The sequence below is a fragment of the Rhipicephalus microplus genome, chromosome 1 (genome assembly GCF_043290135.1).
Source record: "Rhipicephalus microplus isolate Deutch F79 chromosome 1, USDA_Rmic, whole genome shotgun sequence".
NCBI lineage: Eukaryota > Metazoa > Arthropoda > Arachnida > Ixodida > Ixodidae > Rhipicephalus > Rhipicephalus microplus.
This window is the reverse complement of record NC_134700.1, coordinates 166,804,154-166,828,441: the sequence shown is the minus strand read 5'-3', so window position 1 is coordinate 166,828,441 and position 24,288 is coordinate 166,804,154. Positions and strand designations below refer to the sequence as shown.

The 24,288-nt window shown below is 42.7% G+C and overlaps 1 protein-coding gene across 1 annotated transcript; it reads right to left on the bottom strand.

The window, feature by feature from the left end:
* Window positions 1-3,182: 3,182 nt before the first annotated feature.
* Window positions 3,183-23,766, bottom strand: LOC142802443 (carcinine transporter-like). The gene is made up of 7 exons (XM_075887594.1): window positions 23,696-23,766; window positions 21,796-21,925; window positions 20,982-21,073; window positions 10,499-10,713; window positions 5,682-5,863; window positions 4,352-4,530; window positions 3,183-3,364 (listed from the first exon to the last, which is right to left on the bottom strand). Exons 1-7 carry the CDS (start codon window positions 23,725-23,727, stop codon window positions 3,313-3,315), a joined length of 882 nt encoding a protein of 293 aa, XP_075743709.1. The 5' UTR covers window positions 23,728-23,766; the 3' UTR covers window positions 3,183-3,312.
* Between the last annotated feature and the right edge of the window lie 522 nt (window positions 23,767-24,288).

Below are 24,288 nucleotides of genomic sequence, written 5' to 3'. Positions count from 1 at the left end.
CTGGCTCTTATATTGCGTTTCTTGTCTTTTTAAAGAAGACAATGTTGAAGAAGCACTTCAACATGTGTAGTGCTTGGGAAACTTGCTAGCCGCAGCCAGGTTTGGCAACAAAATATGACAGACTATTTTTTCAAAGAACTGTCAGGTTTGAAGCAAGAAGAGTGCAGTTTCTTGTGCATTTTGCTTAGTTGGAAGTTTGATTAATTAGAAGTTTTTGCGGTTCCTGTGAACTTCGTATTGACAGAAGTCGACTGTATGCGTAGCTTTGGTTTTAACAGCCAGCTACAGAGAGCTGACAATCCTTATTCACCAAGATTTATAATTTAATTACAGTTTACATGCCCAGATGGCTCACATGTGCAAAGGCTCAGCATGATTGCTAATATGCCATATAATTCACTCGCATTATTGAAAGCCAGGACTTTACCGAAGCAATGGTGTTATCACCATAACCTTGCATTTTAAAGCCTTCACGTGTTTTTTGCCTAACAGCCTGCTGGCACTTTCACATCCTACACGAATAAGAAATAAACAAAACATGATGCTAATCCATAGATCTCAGCTCAAGTTGGTTGATCTTCAAAAACGAATTTTGCACCCACAGTTGGGTGATTAATGCAAAAGATGTTGCTCGAGAATTTGTTACAGAAGCAGAGTGTAATGCGTAAGTAACATTAAGAGTTCCACAATAACGTCATGTATACACTCAATTAACGCGACTAACATTTGCAGCTACAGGTCTCTGGCTACGTGCAAATAGCACAAACCATTTAGAGCATATAGCCATAAATATTGTGCTCAGTTGCACTTATACGTTACAGGCACTTTTACAAGACAAATGATCATCTAGCACTTGACTACATCTATGACAATTCACAAATATGCAATGTGCAAGATATGCCACGTAAGAACTTGACTGCATCTCTGAAAAAGCTTGTGAGCAGACTTTCCAATGCCCAACAATGCAGTATGCAAAAGTTGGGAGAGAGGAGCAGGTTGGTCAGACTTAGAGCGGCGGTGATCTAAGTTTGCTACAGAATTCAAGCAATACAAAATGATCAGTCTTAGAAACAACCAGCTTGGAAAGAGATATTGGCTACACTAGAAGCAATAATAAAAATAACCAGGCAATCTTTCAAAATGTGCATTTTTGAAACACGCTCCATATCTAATGTGGCTACCAAAGTTACATGATAGTAAGCACTGTTTACAGAAGCTAATGTAACTTCGCTAGTAAAACACAATTTTTAGCTTTCACTGCACTGCAACGAGGATTATCACAGCAGAGAGGTTTGCGTTCATCCATCATCTGAGTCTAGAACCAGGCTGCGAGAATAGTTGCATGTACCTTCTGTTGATGATTTCACGGGAAGAAGCTGCCTGCATAGGGCCGTGCATTTGCGGGCTTGTCCCATAGAGAGCTACTTTCCCTCTAGCATTTAGAAGCTGATGAGGCAAAAAAGGCGTGACTGTGGAACTTCTAGTCCCTTTACCTGACATAATTTTAATAATAATACCTCTAATTTAACAAGCCAAAACTACAACAGGATTATGAGGAATGCCGTAGCGGAGGGGTACGGAAATTTAGACCATTAACAAGCGCTGAAATTGCACATTACATGGGCCTTTAGTATTCAGCCTCCACTGAAACGCGACCGCCGCAGCCGGGATGAAACCCGCACTCTCCGGGTCAGCTGTCAAGCACCATCACTGCTGCTCCACTGCGGCGGACGCCAAATATGCATTTGTAAACCAAGCCACAAGAACAAGAGAGAAGACACAGAATCGGCATAGTGCTTCAGTATATCAACTTTCTTGATGCTTTGCATCAGCATGAAAGAAAAGTGAAGGGATAGTTAGTACACGTAAATAACTTAACGCGCTGAAGACAACGCAACTACCAGAGCTAAACCTGACCCATGATCCCCACATGTTGCATGTCATACACTCGGTATTACGTGCACAGTCATTGTGCATGAAAAGGAAAGATGGATATTACATTGTCTCAAGCCAGTAAATGTGAATGTGTGAAGGCGAGTTGCAAAGGTGGCGTTACTGCCTGCTTACTTGCCTCTTCATGAACTGTGGCACTGGCACATTGTGAACCGATTGTGGCAACTGGACATGACCAAGACAGGTAAGTTACGGCAAGGCTTCCTACGTTATATTATGTGGAAATAGTAATGACAGACAAGACCACCGAAAATCGGTAGACACTTTTGGTCACTTGCACCACAGCGTGAGCCTTTGGCATAAGTACAACACTGACATTATATAAATGCATGATCAATAAGTTAATGTAAAAGATTACATTTTACAAATTGCAACTAGCCATTACGAAGAAATATGCGCAAATTCAAGGCTCCCATCTCACAGCTGACTGTGCTGTGACTAAGCAAGCGCCATCCAACAGGATTGTGGTAAGCACACACCTTTACCGGTATAGAATTTGCAAAAGTACTTTACTAAGTACATGCTTCCTTAATAAGTATGTCTCTTTTAAAGTGAACACTAAAATATTGTAATGAAAGCTTATAGGGTACATTTTTACTTAGCAACTACAAATTATGTGTCTATGCCCCTGGTGATTACAACCACTTCGAAGTAGGCAAAAAAAAAGCTCTTTTATAAGGCACTTCCATTCCTACAAAGCTAATAAAGCTTTCATCACTTTGTCAATAGACCAAATATAAGGCTTCTTCAGCAATGATTTGCTAGTAACTTTCTACAATGTACACTAAATTTTTGTCTGTACTTTGGGCTAACCTTGCACGAAGTAGCATACATATGCAAGTTCTGTTCGCTAAATCACATTTCATAGCGTAAGAAGCCATATATAAGGATGGGCAATGGATTCTGTGAAAGACATCCTATAATGCAAAGTGTGCTTGTGGCCAGTAAAACAACAAAACAATATGGTCACATATATCAGTAGTTCCAGGTAAAATGCAGGCTGCAGAAGCATTCAGCTCAATCTCAGAGAGAACATCCTGAAAAACTGTTGACTACAGTATTAAAAGTCAAAAAGAATTATTACAGACACACTTACGCACCATCTTACCTGGTAGAAAATGTACAATTGTTGCTGGACATAAAAAAAATACCAAGGCATCACTTGCTAGCTCATAGTTGAATTGTGAATGTAATCAACAATATGAAACAACTGCGAATTTCATAAAAACTTATGAAATAAGCTACCTTTTCTGACCTTTGAGTGTTTTCCTCACAACAAAAAAACTAAATCTGCTAATGACCCAGTCTGATGCTGATTGTGCCGAGCATTTGTAGATTAAAATTGCAGATCGACGATGCCTAGCAGCTCACTGCAGCAGATGCATTGGGTGAATCACAACGCGTTGGCTCGCTGCAAAGAAAAAAAATTTAAAGGGTATAATACTCCACAGAGCTTTTCACAAACAGTATTGGACTTCAATACATCCAGGAAGAATTTTTTTCCACTTTTCTGACACACACCTCTAAAGCTGCGCAGTAACCACACCAAGCGAATTCTTGTGTAGCCTGAATTAGCCTCTAGAGCTTTGCGATTTTTAAAGAATGGCTAAGTTAAGGCCAACTACAATGATATAGGGCAAACCTCACTAAGCCGATTCATAACCAGTCTAGATTGAAATAATGCTGTTGGCCAAATTTTACCTTCGAAGGTCAAATGATTACCTAAATACCTAAATTATTACCTAAATACCTAATGATTACCTAAATGATTACCTTTCTGAATAAGCGCATGTGCTGTTGTACAGCATAAATATGCACAGCATCAAGTTTCACGTGATTACCACATCACATTCTTTTGCACTCAATGCCTGAATGACAACGAACACCAATGGCAACAAGCATCTAAAACTAAACATTTTGTGCTGCTAACCAAAAAATTATATCAATACTTCTGTGCCTCTGAAACTCAGAAGATGAAGTGATTTCCAATGGTCATGGCAGGCTGCACATGCTGCCTTATATTGTAAACATCCCAAGCACAGCAAGGACAGAAACATGACTAGTCATAATTTGAATTCCAATTAAATCTTTTTAAGCCTACTTGTACTTCATGTTCCAGCTATTAAGCTTTCAAGGAGTAATTTTGGCTTCCATAAAACTTCCTTGTGCTGATCAAACTATCAAATCAAAGAGGAGGGGCAAATGTGTATATGTAACTTTTCACAAGACACATGAAATTTATACACATAAAATTTGGAATCCATCTTTCTTCCTCCTTTAAAATTGATTTTTTAAACCAGAAAAATCAAATGAGAACAGCATAAAATCTCAACCATTAGCCATAAACGATCAAACATCCTTAAAAGCAAGAAAAGAAAAATAATGACGTGACACTAACCCTTTGTCACCGAGGCAAGGAAAATCCAAGATACGCTGGTCTGCTCCAAAAAGCTCTCCATCTTGCAGCGTCTGAGGCATGTGCTTGCTTTTGGTTTCAGGCAGGAACAAGGAGAGGATACTCAAAACCAGAGACATGACGCCAGTGATGAGCATTGGGTATGTGGGATCCAGGCGAGACTGCACGACACACGAAAAACGCAGCGTCGACAGGAATCTCTATACAGTATACACAGCTCAAACATCAACATAACTGCTTAAAGGATATAGCCATAAATAATGCAATTATGTCACAACACACTGAAGTCCTAAGTCTGTTGAGATTTAGCTCACTATTCTCCATTTGGCGACAGAGTCCTCAAAAAAGAAACTGTTTGTTATAACATGCAATATTCTCAATTAAATAAAAAAGCACTGAGTGTTCACGTTGCGTTTCTTGGTAAGCAGCTACCCGGCTGACATTCTCTTTTTCAAATAAGAAATCCGAAGAGGGCATCGCCCGATGTGATGCTACTCAAAACACATTGGCTCTAACGCAAAAGAACAGCACTTCTATCCACTACGGCTGTGGTGAGCACCGTATCTTTTTTTTTATGTAGCTGCGACAGTTGGGCCATTTTTTTATAGAAACAAATAAAACAAGAAATAAATGTGCAGCATTGCCCCAGACAACCGTTTCACACTTATTGTAGATGAAATGGCCAAGTGGCGCTCGAAAATGTTATTAAGCAATGCTTGCTGAAAACTTACAACTGTGAGCACATCCCAGCAAATATCAGCAAAAAGAGTCATGCCTACCAGTCATTTGTGCTTATGCAACACAAATTAAACAAATGAGCATAAATTTTGAATTTAGTCATTTCAGACAGTCCAAATAAGAATGACCTTCCGATGCTAAGTCATTCACAAGAATGGTAAACTACTCACTAATTGGTATTTCGCTGCTGCAGAGCTAGTGCAAAAGCAGTAAAGCCATTGCTCTTCTGGCAAATACTGCATGTTCCCTTAACTTCAATATAGCACCCAGCCTTATTTTCCCCAAACACTATATCTGAGTGCCCTAGTTATCTATTGTGCTGCAAGTCCTCAATGGCACGAATTAGTCGTAATGCATCATTATGCACCTAAATCAGAATACAGTAAAGTTGCCACATGACAGCTGGTGTCATTAAATAAAACACTCTTTATTCTAATCACTAAGCAGAAGCACTCTGTTGTATTGAAAAACAACATTAACTAAACAGAAAGCTTCTTTTTTTCGGTGACAAACGGTGCAATGGCCACACCAGTCCTAAAACAGGTGAACGTGAAACGTTGCGCCCACCACATACCAAGTAGACGATAGGTGGGCTAACGTAGAGACTGAGGGTGCCGGCAAAGCGTAGTAACGCCAAGCCGCGACCTCTGAGAATAGTTGGGCACACCTCAGCAGAGTACTGCATGATGGTGTCGTACTCGGCTGTCAGGCACACCCTCATCAAAAGGCTCAGCACCAGTACAGAGACATGGGAACCTGCACAAAAGGTGAGTTCACAGTATACCATCAGTGCAACATAATGGACATAAGCACTAGAACACATACATTTGAGCCTTCAATAAAACAAATGAGAGAAACACCCCTTCAAATGTAATTTCTGCCACAGCATCAGACAAACAGTAAGCTGCTAATTATTCACCAGGCAGTTACCCTTGTGACAAACCTGATAGGGTTATTGATATGTAAAAATGATAACAGGAGTATGGATAGCTTAAACAGCTTGGAATGTGGTGTTGTTTCAGTCGTGGCACCATTTCAATGTCTAATATCATACAGTAAAATATGAGCAGACCATGCGGTCCCCGTTAGTCAGAAAATAATTGAAAATCACTGCATTAGCTAATTATGGTTCACAATACAAATTAGCAGTGTATACAAAGCTATTTGTATTGCCATCACATCTTACTCAAAATAGCTATTTCTGCAAACACTGTGAAAAAATTGCTATAAGAATGTTTCAAAACTCAAAAGCTCAGTCCTATGAATGCTTAATATTATTTGAAAGCTATAAAGCACAACTTCATTGATCACCTAAAATGATATAATTACTAGGCAAACCCATAATACAAAATCTCTAGGCACAGCAATGTGAGTGTATAATGTGGGCCCCTCAACACTTTTTCAAGTAACCATGCAATGGCTTACCTAAAGGAGCTTATAGCATCACGAGTTGACTGCCACAAAAATTTTTAGAATTCGTTCAGTACGAGCGGAGTTAGGTATAAAGAATTCATTCACGTTTTAATTCCTTTCTCTCTTCTCTCATCCGGACAAAAATATTGAAAGATAAGCACGGAGAGATGGCACAAGAGAAGAAGGTACGTCACAAGTACCTTGTAACATCGGACACTTTTTGTTTCTTTATTTTTTTATTGAACACGCAGCTTTTCAGTCCAAGTCTACCTTTTTCGACTATTGCAGTATATTAAGAGCAATCAACCATACACTCAGAGCTGTACTTTGTTTAACGATGCACACCGTTTTTAAAAAACAAATCCACCGGATCTCTAAGATGTGCACTAACTATGGCAAACAAAAATTGAATTCTCAGGTAACCGTAGCTATTATTAAAATGTCGATAAATGCCGATTTTGACGTTGCATTAAAATTATTCAAGAAGCAAACAAGGAAGCATTTACTCATATCCGATTCGTACTATGTAAATGTTTTTACATTGTATCACTTTGTGTTGCTTCATGATGGTTCGTATTTTGCCTATGCTGCATACCTAATAGCAGCATTGTGTTACACAGGCAAATGCAGCTAACATTGCAATTATGTGCTTGCGTTTATTAATGTCAGGCTGTACAAGGGTACCAAGGCCTTTGTCAGGCACTCCAGCCTTTAAGCCCAGCTTCCGCCTCTGTGTGAAAGGAAAATGAACTTCACAATCGAGCGTGGCGAAACGTTGCAGCCTTTTACAGTGGGCGCTATCGCTCCCAAGCATGCCATGCTTGAATCAGCCAATGACGTGAAACTTGAGTCTATGAGCGCGTTAATTGAAAAAGCTTGAGTGCGCTTAAGCTGGCATTTGTAAAGTTAACGCGACCGCCACAGCTTTTGTAAACTTAACAGTTATAGAGCAATTTCCAGTGTGTAGTTACGGTGCATACTCTATGCGCTCTAACCTTGAGATGGTGCACACGAGACTGCACGAGAGCTCGCACCTGCAACGCCTTTTGGATGATACGACATGTTTCCGACTCTCTCCTCTGATGAAGTGCGTTCCCCTTTACCACTCGTTCCTACTACAGAAGCAACGTAACGTTTGCCATGTAAGGCTTTTTAGCACCTAAAAGAAGTCGGCAGAACTTACGTTAAGCTCTGAAGGTGGCACAACCGAGCGCATTCGAGCAGCTCCTTTGAAGTTTGGTGCGAGCTAACTTAAGGGGGGACGTGGCAATGGGAATGGTGAATTTGGTCAAACTGTTCCAATTTATTATTCATGTTTTTTTCTGCCATCTTGAGACCATGTTTTTATTATGGTAAAATATTAGACCAAAATAAGAAGCAGACTTTGAGAAAAAGCATTTTACTGGTAGGCTGTCGTCAAATGATATAAGAAAATTTAGGTTTAAAAAAAATACAAATCTGCAGCGTTTACCTGGCACAGTGCCAGCATATTGGCATCACTGTAAAGAGGACAGATCAAAGCTGAAGATAGGCGCAATGCTGCATTTTTCTATAAAAACTAAAACCAGCTCCCTTCCAAGTTCCGTTTTCTTAGCTTCTAGCTCCTATTTCTCTGAGCTCCATTTTCTCAGCTTTCATTTTTCTAGCAGTTGCTTTCAGTCATCCCTCTGCCATTTCGCAATAAATTAAAATAGAGCCATTCCGTTTTGTGGACTTAGATTCTGAGAAATTGGTGAGTGTCATAAAACTAACTATTTGCGTGCACATCAAAGATTTTTATAATTAGCTTTTTGTAAAGATTGTTAGCAGAACAATATGCCCAGGACATTTCAAAATTTTTTTGTGTGCTTCCTTGCATATTAAAAAATAAATCAATAACATTACAGCACAAAATGGGCCCTAGTAAATATCCTTGTGCAAAAATTTTGACAAAGCCATATCCAATTAATTAACTAATTTTGGGATGACAAAGAGAGTCTATCAAGTATTTTAACTTAAAAACTATATTAGACAGCTGAAAACAGATCAGAGTTATGATATCAGCACCCAAAATGACATCTGCATGCCAAATTTCATCAGTTGATCTGCATAAATAACAAAAGAAAATAATTTTCATTGCAATGTCCCCCCCCCCCCTAATGCGCCCTATTACGCAATGGCCCCGCCGCGGTGGTTTAGTGGGTAAAGTACTCGGCTGCTGACCCCCAGGTCGCGATATCGAATCCCGGCTGCGGTGGCTGCATTTTCGATGGAGGCAAAAATGCTGTAGGCTCGTGTGCTCAGACTTGGGTGCACGTTAAAGAACCCCAGGTGGTCGAAACTTCTGGAGCCCTCCACTAGGGCATCTCTTATAATCATACGGTGGTTTTGGGATGTTAAACCCCAAAAATCAATCAAATCAATCAAATTACACAATGATTTTTACGTATATATATGGCATCATTTATTGAGAGGACAAAAAGTGATCTTTAGCTGACCTTTAAAATTCATTGTAAATTACAGGCCGCGCGATGCACTATAATATTTGTTTCGCGTGTTCTCGAGAGCCTCGACTACCGATCTCAAGCGTTTTCTAACAATGTTCAAAAAGTATTGTGGGACCCCTTCAATGGCACAATGTCATTATATACAGGCATGCCTGAGAAATAGTACAAAAAAAAGTTCACACGTGCTTCAACTGCTTGCATATTTTAGTAGGCTGTGGATCCATGCAATTGAAAATATAAATAACTAATGCACCCATACTAATTTAGTGCATGACAGAAAAAGATTCAATGCCAATAGAGCATACATATGCAGTGGAATTAGTACAAATCCTGACCTATACATTAGTTGCAGTGTTAGCAGTGCATGTTCTAACTTACAGCTGTGCGCCAAAAGCATTTGCAGCATTCCTTCAGTCAGATCGAAAAAGCTCCATGACGAAGCTTCACGCAAGCAAGCTGACAAGGTGACCAAGCAAGAAAACCACCATCTCAACAATGGCAGGAACGATAAAGCTGGTTACAACATCTGCATGCAGGAAAATTAAACAAGCAAAGCTTTGAGCTTCTACTTGCCTGTTAATGAATCCTCACATGAAGCTAGAACTAGGGATACATTTTAACACAGCCTCTAAACGTGCCTCCCCCCCTCCTTTTTTTTCTAAACTGGGTCTTGGCTGTTGAAAAAATTCCTGATCAACCACTTTCGAATGACAAGTGAGTGATTTCAAAGCAATGAGAAGACCTTTTTACTGATCAGTGATGCAAGCATGCCTGAACACACAAAGTGATGGAAATCATTTGCGAGAGTTGAAACTTTCATGTTAAAAAAAAAGCTCTTGCCACATGTGAATATTGCTCAACCAATGCACCAACTAAAGAAGCTGATGCTTCCCATTAGGCAGAAAGACATGCTAGTACAATAAGACGGCAATCTTTTGAATCACCTAGGCGGCTGCCTTAAATCTGATTTATATCCAGCAAGCAACAAGGATTTTGACGTGGCTAGCCATGTACCACATATGTCAGCTCTTTGTTGATTGAATAAGAGAAATTCTGCGGCACGCTTTTGCAACTGCGAAGGTGTTGCCAAATGTATTTGTTTTGTTTTGTTTGTTTTAAATTAATCTTCATTTCTCTAAGACAACAGCCACTAAAAGATCACGATGATAAGAATGTAGACAATGTGGAGCACTGTTTCAAAATTACATTTACGGACGTTTCTATACCCTTGCCACTTCCCACTAAGTCAGGCACAGAAAGTGTAAAACAACCCTTATGTTACCTATCATTGTCTGATAATTTTTGTAACATATTACTGCTGTTATTTTGTTGTTTCTGTGATGCCTTTTAGAATTCAAGTGTCTATACTTTCTTGGAAAATATAGGTGCGATTGTACATGACCCTAAACTACAAATACAAAATTTATGTCACTGTAATGATTAAAGATGTTTTCCTTTGAGAACACTCAAGCTTTGCTTTTGCAATATTCACCGTTGCGGAATAGAATGGAGAGGATGCCAACAATGCCAGCAATGCCCGTCACAATAACCATCGGCCAACGGCGACCAAGCGTGTCCAAGCCAAACAGCACAAGCAGCAATCCAGGCAGTTCCACTAGGGAGCCCAACGAGTACGAGAGGTATACATCTGTGCTGAGGAACGACGTGTTGTAGACATTTGTGTGGTAGCAGCAGTACGTGACAAACCTGAAAATGGACAAAAGAAATTATGTTGAGCACAGAATAATTAATGAGACCAGCAACTCTAAAAGTCAAGTGCTCCTAAATGAAGTACTGCTGAAAACAAATATATCAAAAAACTTCACACGAGGGGAATGGCAACAGTAAATATGTGCTTGTTTTCTCCATTTGATTCTTCTTTCCTATGTAATCCCCCAACCTAATATAACTTCTACTAGAATTTGAGTATAACACATTAGATAACAAGTATCTCAATAATGCAAATAACATTGTAAAAGGGCAATTTTGTTTTATTCTTTAAAGCTCTGGTTGCGAATTTTCACACGGTGTAACACAGCACGGTGTAAGGCGTAGTATATATATCTCGATGCAATTAGCTCAACTACTGTTGCACATCATTCTATCGAAACAAAAGTCACATTAAAGAAGTAAAGCTGAACACACGCACAAAAATCTGGCAGTTTTTAGTATCCACACACTAAGGCTTCGAATTTCGTGGAAAGCCTTAGTGTATCTGTCCATGAACTACACAAGCATGAAAAGCAAAGAGCAGTAATTGCACTGGAGAGCAGGCAAGAAACTCTTGCGCAGAGAAAACACCATCTTGACAACGATGTTCTTTGTTATCCAGATTGGTGAAAAAGCCACTTATTCTATTTGAGACGACTGTTTAGCCTTGACAGTGCTGCCAAGTCCACGTTTTCTTCTTGAAACCATGAAAGATTGTGTTGATGTCATGAAGTTGCAGTTACTAACTACCGGTGGTATATAAACTAACCCAGGGCCGACTTCCAACTCTGAATCAGAATCCATGTCAACAAACGATCTCTTGAAAAAGATCTTGAAGGAGAAAACAAAAACCTCAAAATCGTTGAAGGAAATAACTTCTAACTTGAAACGAGTTGAATCTGCAGTTATCAACATTAAGGAATAGGTTTCTTCTTTTCAGAAAGAAATATGCCGTCTGCAGGCTCTAGAACAAAAAGTAGCGGTTTGCGAACAATCCTTCAAGGACACGAACGTCCAACTTCCTGAGCTGTCCGCTAACGTTGACGATTTGAAAAATCAAAGCCGACGAAACAATCTAGTAATTTACGGCATCGGAGAAGATCTATGTGCGGATTAGAAATCACTAGAAATCACCATTAAACAAGAGGTGTTTGAACAATTGTTAGGCAAAAAGTGAAGTCGCTTGAAAAATTTCATCATGTGGAAAAATACCAAAAAGAACGCCCCCGTCCAGTTATCCTTCGGTTGTATGACTTTGCAGAAAAACAAAAAATTCTATTGAAATGCAGCAAACTGAAAGGAACGAAAATCGCTATTTCAGAGGATTTTTCAAAGAAAGTGCGCGACACAAGAGGAAAACTTTGGCACTCTGCAGAGCAAGAGAGGGTGAAAGGCTTAAAAGTGTGACGAGATCAAAGTAGGTGGGGAACTGTTTGTCTGGGACACGCTTCAAACCAAGAGGGTGAAAATACCAAAACCAGTTGCGCCTGCGCAAAAGCAGCTGAACAGCTGAGGCAAGCAATGACAGCCTTGTACCAAAATCTTGCGAGTTGTGTCGCTTAATGTCAGTAGTGTTTTAAACAAGCTAACTCCACTCGAAAGTGTAATACTGAACCATAATCTACACACTTTATTCAATACTGAAGCATGGTTGCATGATTACATACTCGATTTTGTGGTTGTTCCCTCTTCATGTGAATTATTTTGCAAAGATCAAACACGGGATGGCGGGGTCGCTATAGCTATTGAAATAGCCTTAAGTCTTCTCATTTAAAGTACAATACCACGAAAGTGTGTCGTGCAGGGTCAATGATCATGGGAGAAGCATATTCCTTGGTGCAATGTACCGGCCACCAAACTCTTTTTCTGAATATTTAGAAATTATGCAAGAATACATTCCACAGCACACGAACTCACGTTCGAAGATAATTCTTTGTGGTGATTTTAATTTGCCGGGAATAAATTGGCCAGAATTATGCGAAGACCAACGAGAAAAATCAAGTTCAGAATCATTGCTACTGACAGCATTCAGTTTTTCATTGTCCCAACTAATATCTTGTGCCACACATGTTGTAGATGCTTGTTCATCAATACTTGACCTCGTGTTCGTAAGCAGTTCAATTGAGGACTGTGGTATCAGTGTAGAAGATGAAATTTCTGATCACAAGATTATTATCTTTTCATGTCCTGTAACGCTATCTCAAACAACAAAAACAGTCGCACCACTCATTTCGAAGACCAAGCGCATGCAGACGACGATGCAATTTTAGGCCATTTAGCGTCATCCTTTACCGATTTTGAAAAAACAGACAACATAAGAGAAATGTGGTCATGCTTTAAAGATATCGTGCGTTATTGGAAAGATATTGCGTTCCTCTGCAAAGAAAACGCATTGACCGAGAGTATCCGTGGGTGACGCGGGAGATTATACATCTAAAAAGAAAGAATAAACGACAACGAAAGCTAAGAATATCTAGAAAACTACAGAGCCTTATTATCACGTTAGACAACAAAATCTCTATTGCTAAGTCTCACTTCTTCTTCGAAACACTACCGTCTTTCATGCGATGAGAGCCAAAAAGGTTTTGCCACTATTTGCCAAGTAAGCATTCCGATATCCCCCTGCTTTCATCGGGCCATCAAATCATCACCGAAGCAGACCAAATAGCAGATAAACTGAACGTTTATTATCATTCCGTCTTCACACATGGGTCTTCTGGACGAACTTTGCCATCAAACTCTTCATTTGAACTTATGTCAGAAGTAAATATAAATCTACAAGGTGTCTATAAAAACTTGATGCCAAGAAGTCCGCAGGCCCAGATAACATTTCAAACACTTTCCTTAAAAAATATGCTGAGTGGGTGAGTCAATATTTGTATAAAATATACATTAGCTCCCTATCTACAAACACAATTCCAGATGATTGGCGCACGGCTAAGGTCATCCCATACATAAATCGGGATCTAGAGATGAATCTAGCAATTACAGCCCAGTCTTTTATACAAGCACAAGCTACAAAATATTAGAGCTGTTAAGGCGTTTATTAGCCGGCAACGAGCGAGAATATACAATGGCGACAGTCACGGCCAAGCATGGGCTCTCAGCGCGAGCGGTGTCCTTGTTGGGTAGCCCCACTAGAAGGTACTCAAGAGTTCGACCCATTTAAGAGTTCGGAGACTTCGCTACAATTACCCCGGGGTCTAAGATGGAGCCGCCTGGCGACCTAACAGCTTGTTACTATGAGCGGGTCATAATAAGCCTTCAGGCGCTCCACGTTGACGATGTCTCACCCACGGCGGCACATGTCCGAAGATTGTTCAACGGGTTCGATCAGATAGTTGACGGGTGAGGTGCGCTCGATGACACGGTAGGGGCCTTCGTATTTGAAAGGAAGTAGTTTGGAAGAGAGGCCAGCTACAGAGGCCGGGATCGAGAGCCATACAAGCGCACCAGGAAGGAACGTGGGCTCAGAAATGGTGGAGCCATCACGAATACTCTTCTGCCACTCTTGCTCTTGGGTCGTAAATGTCTTGGCAAGCTCGCGAGACTCTTCAGCAAGCCTGGCTGTCTCGGAAATAGGTGTACACTCAGATGGATCTGGCGTGTACGGGAGTATCGTGTCCATGGTGTGCGACGGGTACCTTCCGTACAGCAAGTAGAAAGGTGACAAACCGGTCGTGCTCTGAGGGGCGGTGTTGTAGGCGTAGGTGACGAAGGGCAGTATATTATCCCAATTAGTGTGGTTGGCAGCGACGTACATAGAAAGCATGTCGCCGAGGATGCGGTTAAAGCGTTCGGTGAGGCCATTCGTCTGTGGGTGGTAAGCAGTAGTTTTGCGGTGGACAGAATGGCACTCCGTCAGAATGGCTTCGACGACTTCCGACAAGACACGGCCTCGATTGCTGAGAAGCTCTTGGGGTGGTCCGTGGCGCAGTATGAATCGATGCAGCAGGAAGGACGCAACATCGCGTGCAGTAGCCGCAGAGAGAGCGGCGGTTTCGGCGTATCGCGTAAATGGTCAACGGCAACGATGGCCCAGCGGTTACCAGCCGACGTCAGAGGAAGTGGTCCATACAAATCGACACCTACGCGCCCAAAGGGACGGTCAGGGCAAGGTAACGGTTGCAGACCAGCGTGCGACATGTGTGCTGACGGTTTACAGCGTTGGCAAGTGAGGCAAGAGCGAACGAACTGCTGCACGTAGCGGTACATCCCGCGCCAGAAGTAGCATTGTCGAATGCGGTGGTAAGTTTTGAATACCCCAGAGTGTGCACATTGCGGATCAGAATGGAAAAATTCACATATCTCCAACCGCAGACTGCGGGGTATGACGAGTAACCACTGCCGGCCATCGAAGTCGTAATTGCGTCGGTGTAGGAGGCCGTCACGGATGGCGAAATGGTGATCTCGACGACGCAAGGGACGCGTGGATGGTGTTGAGAACGGATCAGAGAGCAAGTTGATCAGCGGGGCGATTCAATTATCCTTTCGCTGTTCGGTAGCGAGGATGTCAACATCGATGGTAGATACAGCAATTGAGGTTACTGAGCAGGGCACGCCGTTTTAAGGTAGAGGGGAGCGTGAGAGGGCATCAGCGTCAGCATGTTGGCGTCCGTTGCGGTACAGCACAAGGGTGTCGTAGTCTTGTAAGCGAAGAGCCCAACGGGCGAGACGGCCTGAGAGATCCTTCAATGATGAAAGCCAGCATAGTGCATGATGGTCGATGACGACATCGAATGGGCGACCATACAAATAAGGACGAAACTTTGTAAGGGCCCAGACGATCGCCAGGCACTCTTTCTCCGTGACGGTGTAGTTTGTATCGGCTCTCGTGAGCGTACGGCTTGCATATGCTACGACATATTCAGGGAATACGGGTTTTCGCTGCACCAGGACAGCGCCTGGGCCTACACCGCTGGCGTCCGTGTGCACCTCCGTTGGGGCTGTAGGGTCGTAGTGGCGTAGAATGGGAGGCGACGTCAACAAATGGCGGAGCTTCGCGAACGCGTCGTCGCACTCGGATGACCATGAATTGAGGGGCCCGTTACTTCCAAGGAGCTTCGTCAGTGGTGATATGATCGTGGCAAAGTTTCGTATGAAGCGTCGGAAGTATGAGCACAGGCCCACGAAAGTACGCAGTTCTTTGACAGATGCAGGTTTGGGGAATTCGGCCACGGCCTGAAGCTTAGCAGGATCAGGAAGAATGCCGTCTTTGGACACGACGTACCCCAGAGTGGTGAGTTGCCGTGCTGCAAAGCGGCACTTTTTCAGATTTAGTTGCAAGCCGGCATTGCTCACACGTGCGAAAACGTCTTTCAGATGTTGGAGATACGTGGAGAAATCCGGAGCAAAGACAATGACATCGTCGAGGTAACACAAGCACGTGTACTATTTCAAATTGCGCAGAACGGTGTCCATCATGCGCTCAAAGGTCGCAGGTGACCAAACGGCATGACGTTAAACTCGTACAAGCCGTCTGGCATGACGAAGGCGGTCTTTGGTCGAGCGTTGTCAGCCATGGGTACTTGCCAGTACCCCGAGCGCAGATCGAGAGAAGAAAAAAAAATCGGCTCCATGAAGGCTGTCAATCGCGTCATCGATGCGTGGCAGTGGATAAACATCCTTGCGAGTGATCTTACTGAGCCGTCTGTAGTCCACACAGAACCGCACAGAACCGTCTTTCTTCGCAACACGAACAAAAGGAGACGCCCATGGACTGCCCGAGGGCCGAATAACGTCGCATCGGAGCATATCGTCAACTTGATCATTAATTACTCGACGTTCAGCAAGCGACACGCGATATGGACATTGCCGTAAAGGTGGATGGGCACCAGTGTCGATGCGATGCGTAACAACGGACGTGCGACCGAGAGAACTTCGCCCGACATCAAAAAAAGAACGATATTCTTGCAACAAGTCCAGAAGTTGGGAACGCTGTACGGCCGTAAAGTTGTCAGCGATCGAGGGGCCAAATACATCAGCAGATGACGAATCAGAAGTGTAAACAGCATTGATGTTACGCGACCTGGGACAGAGCGTGTCATCGAGTACGTGCAGGACTTGTGCGTCGTCGACTGGTTCCACTCTGCCGAGACATTCCCCTCGAAGCAAGGTAACAGTGTACGGGGATGGGTTGGTTACAAATTAGCAGCGTTGCCTTGGTTTACCTGCACGGTCGCGAAAGGTACTAGCAACCCTTTCCTGCTGCAAGCGCGGTCAGATGGCGAAACGAGTGCAATGGTGTCGGAGAGACCGGCACAGTAGACAGACACAGCCGTCGTCGAGTTTGGAGGCACTGTGTTATCATCTTTCGTTAGAATCTTCCTCAGTGTCGAGGGACTGTCTTCTGGCGTCAAATGCGAGAAGGGTGAGAGCTCAATTTTGGCGGCGGCACAATGGATGACGGCGCATGGCGGGAGAGAAAGTCCCATCCCAGGATGACGTCATGAGAGCATGCCGGAATGATGATGAACTGGGCGACATACAGAACGTCCTGGATGACAACGCGAGCTGTGCACCCTGCTGTAGGATGAATACGATGCAAACTTGCAGTACGGAGGGATAACCCAGAAAGCGGCTTCGTCACTTTTCGAAGTAAGCGGCAGAGTTTATCGTCCATAACTGATACGGCAGCTCCAGTGTCAATAAGAGCCGATGCACAAACACCGTCCACAAGCACGTCAATGACATTCGAGGGGCTGCTCTGAGGGCTTTCACATTGCGATAGCGTCGCAGTCCTTGCCTCGGGGACTGCGACGACTAGTTTTCCCACTCATGAGCAGCTGCACTTGGCCGCATGGGAGACAGAGAACGACGTCGAGGGGACGGCGATCTTCGAGATGGACCTGGGCGAGAACGAGGTGGCATAGACGGCGGTTCTTCGCGATAAGGACGGCTGAGTTGGCCAGCAACAGGTGAAGAAATTGGAGCCGGCTGTACGCGATGACAATAACGGGCCACGTGACCAGCGTAACCGCAGGCAAAGCAGATGGGCCGGTTGTCGGGTGTGCGCCATCTGTTCACCGGAGCAGGTCTCACCCATGTCGCAAGGGCCGATGGACGGAACGGTGGCTGCATGGTGGACTGAAGCTGAGGCTGAGGGGCTATGTCAACATACGTAGCGGGCATACCTGCTGCAAAGGACGGAGGTCGAGCGGCAGCTTCGGCGTAAGCCAGAGGGGCGGGTGCTGGAACGACTTGGGGCGGCCTGGCGACCACTTGCGCGTAACTCAGGGGCGCAGGAGCCGGAGGCTGTCGGTGATGGTACGCAGGCATTACCTCTACTATTTCCTGTTCAATCGCTCGACGGATGGGAGGGAGAAGGGTAGTATGCGATTGTTGAACAGCCGGTTGGTGGGCAAAGGGCAGGAGCGAGAACTGACGCGCGATTTCTTCACGGATGAAGGACTTAAGGTCTGCCATCAACGCCACTTGGTCAGAACTGGCCTCCAAGCCAGCAAGCGTTGCAGCGCGTCGTGGGGAGCGTCGGGTCATCGAACGCTGCCGGCGGAGCTCCTCGTAGCTCTGGCACAGTGTGATGACCTCAGCCACTGTGCCGGGGTTATTGGCGAGCAGCATCGTGAAGGCATCATCGTCAATGCCTTTCATGATGTTTCAGATCTTGTCAGACTCAGACATGGTGTGATTAGATTTATTGCATAGGTCCAGGACGTCTTCAATATACTGGTGAATGACTCACCAGACTCCTGAGCACGTTCACGTAAGGGCTGCTCGGCTTGCAGCTTGCGAACAGCAGGGCGGCCGAAGACGTTGATGATTGCGGTCTTAAAATCGGACCAGGTGGCAAAATCGAACGCGTGGTTGTTGTACCACAAACTGGCAACACCCGTAAAGTAGAATACCAAGTTGGTCAGCTTGCCGTCCTCGTCGCGTTTGTTGGGAACGCTCACGCGCTTGTAAATGGCGAGCCAGTCCTCCGTGTCAGTGCCATCAGCGCCAGTGAAGTTGGGTGAATCGCAGATTCTGGGGACACCGGGACAAGGGGGTGGCATTGGAGGAGGCGTTTGCTGAGAAGCGTCGTGGTACATAGTAAATGGCAGGGTACGTGATCGTAGCTCCAAAGGCATAGACGGGGATCGCAGCACTCTCCACCAAATTGTTAAGGCGTTTATTAGCTGGCAACGAGCGAGAATATACAATGGCGACAGTCACGGCCAAGCACGGGCTCTCAGCGCGAGCGGCGTCCTTGTTGGGTAGCCCCACTAGAAGGTACTCAAGAGTTCGACCCATTTCACAGTTTGGAGACTTCGCCACAGAGCATATAACTTTTAAAGGTATAACTTACTTAGAGGCTAGCAACCTGCTCTACTCTAGACAACACAGATTTAAATCTGGCCTGTCAACACTTACACAGCTAGCCGAGATGACTAACGACATCGCAAATACACTCAAAACAACAGGACTAATAGATGCCGTTTTTCTGGACTTTGCAAAGGCCTTTGATGTCATTTCCCGCCATGACCTCATTATGAAAATGCAAGCAATTGGTGTTGAACATAAAGTTATTTAATGGGTAATGTCATACAAAAAGAATCATAAACAATTCGTTTCCATGAACAACAATATCTCAAGCAGCCTAGACGATTTGTCAGGCGTACCACAAGGATCCGTATTAGTGCCAATTCTATTTCTTATCTATATTAATGACATTTCTCTTTGCATCGATCTATCTATTCAACTAAGGCTTTTCGCAGATGACTGCGTCGTATAAACGACCGTAAGTCAAATTGAGGACCACATTCACCTTAATCACTCACTACAAAAAATACGGGCATGATGCTCGGAATGGGGAATGACACTGAATGCAAGATAAATGGTAGCCATAAGCTTTACAAACAAGAAAAAGCCTCTCAATTTCACATAAAAATTAGTAAATTCGGAAATCACCAAAAGCAAGCATGTAAAATACTTGGGAGTTACATTAATAACCAATCTCAGTTCAGAGCCGGATATAGTGACTATTTGTGCAAAAGTGATAAGAAAGCTGTCATTTGTCAAGAAAAGACTAAGGAATGCACCTCCTGAGGTTAAACTAACCACATATAGGACACTAATTAGACCGGCACTAGAATATGCAGACAAAATTTGTAGTCCCCATCACAAGTTTCTCATAAAAAAATTGAGTGAATTCAAAATTTAGCAGTCCAATTAGTGTTTGCAAGTTATTCCCGGGATACCAGTGAACAGCTCTGCATAAAAAAGCCGAGCTGTGTTGTTTTGATCAACGCAAAATAATTTCCAACCTTAAATTTTTGTATCATTTGTATAATGAGCAGTATAAAATATCCGGAACGGAACATCTTCTTCAACCCCTCAGACACTCATCAAGAACTAACCACAACAAGACAATATGGCTGCCTAAAAGTCGCAATGACATTCATAAAAACTCTGTTTTTCTATCATCGATAGCATACTGGAATAGCCTACCATAATCTGCGGTCAACTGTGAAATGGTAGAATTTTTTGCTCAAGAAATCAGCAATACTCTTTGTTCTTGTTAGTGTATTACATTTTTGTATTATGCTCGCCTGTGATATGAACAGTGTATCTTTGAAACTGTTAAATACCATCCAACATTGAACTGTTTTTTTTTAATGTGATCGTCACTTTCAACAGAATTGTAATTATTTTATGTATTACCACTCCTGGTTCGACCGAGAAGGTCTGCAATATATTGAAATAAATAAATTTAAAGATGCCAAGGTTGCAACAAACAAGCAAGCGCACGAAGCATTCAAACAGCGACAATGCTGTTGTACTGTTATACGGGTCAGTCTAGATGGAACAGCAGACGCTGATGTTTAGCTACGAGGACTTAGCAGGAGAAAAAATGGTGCTAGCACCATTTTTTATTCCATGCTTAGCCATTGTTCGAGCTCAACCATCAATGCTTTTTTCTATGTTTTTCTTGAATTACTGTTAAATGAATGCGTCATTTTTCTGATAAGAGCACTGGGGTGAATAATCTTTACGATGAAGTATCTCATATGGTGAATATCAAGAAGACTCGAGAAGCACAGTCTTGTAACAAAACTCCGCACACTTGTGATATTTACATATAAGCTTATAATAATCACACAGCTCTAACAAAAAAGCATTTTGTGAATAATAAAAGTAATAAGCTAAATAAACAACATGGTCCACAGAACTTGCTGCAGGCAAGCATTAAAAAAAGAACTATATAATTCCTGCAGTCGTTCTGAAGGCTACTGCACAATAAATCGTTAACTTGGCACAATTACCATGCACACAGCATCAGCACGGAGTGCTTGCGAATCCTCGGTGTGCGGAACAGGTCCAGAAATGTGACCCTCTTGGCATCTTCCTTGGCCCCCTGAAATTTATAATGAAGACAGTCGAAAATTTGGAGCATAAATGTGTATACTGCAACTACCACACCCCATTCACCTGCAATTATTATTTGTAATTCTTGATAAAAACCATCTGAGAGAGCTGGTTGTAATCACATACTCTTACGATCTTCCACACTACAGATAGCAATGATTAATAACAGATTTTACACTACTAAGAATGCTCACTTCTCACAAAAGCGAGGCCAAAACCTACATGGCACAACAGACATATATTAAGCAAATCATAAAATAATGGGCAAACTCTGAGAAAGAAATGTGCTGTTGAATCCCGAAAAATGTTACCATTATCACCATATGTACATCTACAACACAACAAAGATATCTCTCAGTGGTCTCTAATTACCACTGTTTTTTGTCAGTTTACACGAGCAATTTTTTTGTTCTTTTCGTCAAATCTTACAATAGTTACCTTTAAATATACACTTCTTTTCTGGGACACCCCAACAACCATACGAAGGCTGAATGTTACCAACCTCACATTTTTATACCGCACTATCGTGAAATCAGAAGTCGATTGCATTAATACAACTATAATTTCTTTGAACACAACATACACACACAACTCGGTGAAAACTTACAGGTGGGGCAGTGCCGTATAGGGACTCACAGCTAGCAAAAACAATATTGCCATAAGAAAGTTAAGTTGTAAACGCAGATATATGTAGTGAACTGAGAAACACACCCTATCTGTCTTCAGTTCCAGGTTGTCAGGGATATCCCTCTTGTTGAAGAAGGCCACCCTGCGCAAGTACTTCACTGCATCCTCATTGCGACCTCGCGTCAGCAGCCAGCTGGCCGATTCCGGCACAAACCTGCAGAGAGTGCAGAGGACTCATAATTAAAATGTCACTAGATGTGAAGACGTCAACAAAGAAGAGCAATGTTAGATTTCAACATGAAACCACTACACAAAGCCATCTCTTGCACCCGACCAATGATGTTCAAGTCATGACTGTTTCAGAAGTTTATCATGACAGCTGTATCAGGCATACACAACATAACAACTGCATCGAGAACGAACCATAGTGAAAATATTGAACTGTCTTTTTTGGTGCAATATCAACATGTTTATCCCCATTCATATTGTGATGGGGAGAGATAAAGGTTTATACTGTGGCGTCAAGAGACAATCGGCAGCCAAACAAGATGACTGAGTTGCCTCTCACGCAAGCGCTTTACGCACAGGCGTCTTCGTCATCTTCGTAAAGTGTCACGCTTCCTTACGTCGACGATGCACCGTACCGTCATGTATAATCTTAAAAGAGAATGCGCACAATAGGAAATGTAGCAAATTAAACTATAAAGTCTTGAGGATGTTCGAGGAGGGGATTCAGATCAACTTCAGGAGCAGCAGGGGGTGCAGCAGGGGCTTGAGTTCGCTCAGCTGTCCCAAATTGGAGGACGGGGCCAAGAGTGGACCAGCACCTCCTTTTTCTAACCTTAAGCTGCCATGGTTCCTATAGGGAACAAAACAAAAATGTGCAGTTACAAAACTACGCATAGCCTCACTATCTAAATGTTTGCTGTGCATCAGATGTGAACCAGTGTCTGATCCGTGCAGTAGTCAATAATAATACAATGCTGGAAATCACATCTTCTAAAGGGTCCTTTTTCATTCCCTTATCATACCTCCAATGTCATCAAAATTGAAATGATTACTAATGTTTTTGCATTATGAAGCTTGGCTGCCCTCCTTTAGATGGTGCTCTCTTTATTATGCTCTCTGGCAGCCGAATCTGGAAATACTAGATGAAAAGGGCCAAAAGACTTAGTCTAAAGAAATAAAAAGAAAAGCAGGGATCAAAGCTATAAGCAAGTGTGCAAATTCTTTATGTACAGTCGAACCCCTTTATAAGACACACTGATATAAAAGACAAATGAACTGATATAAAATACAAATGTATAAAAGACAAAAGACATCATATAAAGGACGAGAATAGCCACCCCAAACGTGCCTGTTATAAAGGGGTTGAACTGTATTCATAAATTTGCATTCAACGAATAAATTGCACATCCTTTTCTTCTTGACAAAAAGGGTCCCCTTCGAATTTTCTCAGGCTTCATTATGACATGCCAAGTAAAAATGTGCTTAACTTGGAAGGTTAATGGAATATGCATAACATAGTGGTGATCACAATTCTACAAAAAAGAACTGAACAATGAACAAATCAAAACATGTTTACCTTCATTATGTATGAACAATAAGCTCACTTTGACTTATCAATTGGTTTTCGCTCAAAGTGTTCTGAATTCGATTTTTGGAAATCTCATAAAACCTGCATATCTTATCACACAGCCCAGTGCTTGATTGATATGTGGGGTTTAACATCCCAAAACCACCATATGATTATGAGAGACCCCGTGGAGAATTCCAAAAATTTCTACCACCTAGCGTTCTTTAATGTGTGCGCAAATCTGAGCACACGGGCCTACAACATTTTCACCTCTATCGAAAATGCAGCCCCTGCGGCCGGGATTCAATCCCGCGCCCTCCTGCGGGTCAGCAGCCGAGTACTTTAGCCACTAGACCACCGCGGCAGGGCACGCAGCACAGTGCATTGAAAAGAAAAGGTTATATGCACCTCATGAAGAGGACAATCAGCAGCAATGGCATGCTCGTGCAGACAGACAGGGAGGTCTAGTTTTGAATGCCATAAGCCAGCCATGGACACAGCACTGAGAAGACAATGTATGACAGTGCCCACAGCACTATGGGCAGCGTTCTCCAGCGAGGTCCTATGTATTCAAGGCCTGCATGAAAACCATACATACAAATGGATAAGAACATGTGGTACCTGAAACTACCACTTTCACTTCTTAATACATCCATTACATTTACGTAAATAGCAAGCCTCCTGATACTCAGTGAAAGACCACTTATACTACTACATGACTGAAATGAAGTGCTTAGTATTTTCATACCAGTTTAAATAACGCTAACTACCACCCGTCTGATCAATATTCATGAGATCTCGATGAAAGTCGCAGGTTTGGATCAGGCCAGTGGCAAGTTATCTTTTCGTCCACTTTTCTTTCTTCACATTTACATTACAATTACTTCTAACAAACCCTAGACTTTTCCTGGCATTATTGTCTGTTAGTTCTCAATAAAGTTGTGCCTAACAAAGAAAAGAAGTCCATAAATTTACACTTTCCTTCATTTAGAGCGAGGTTT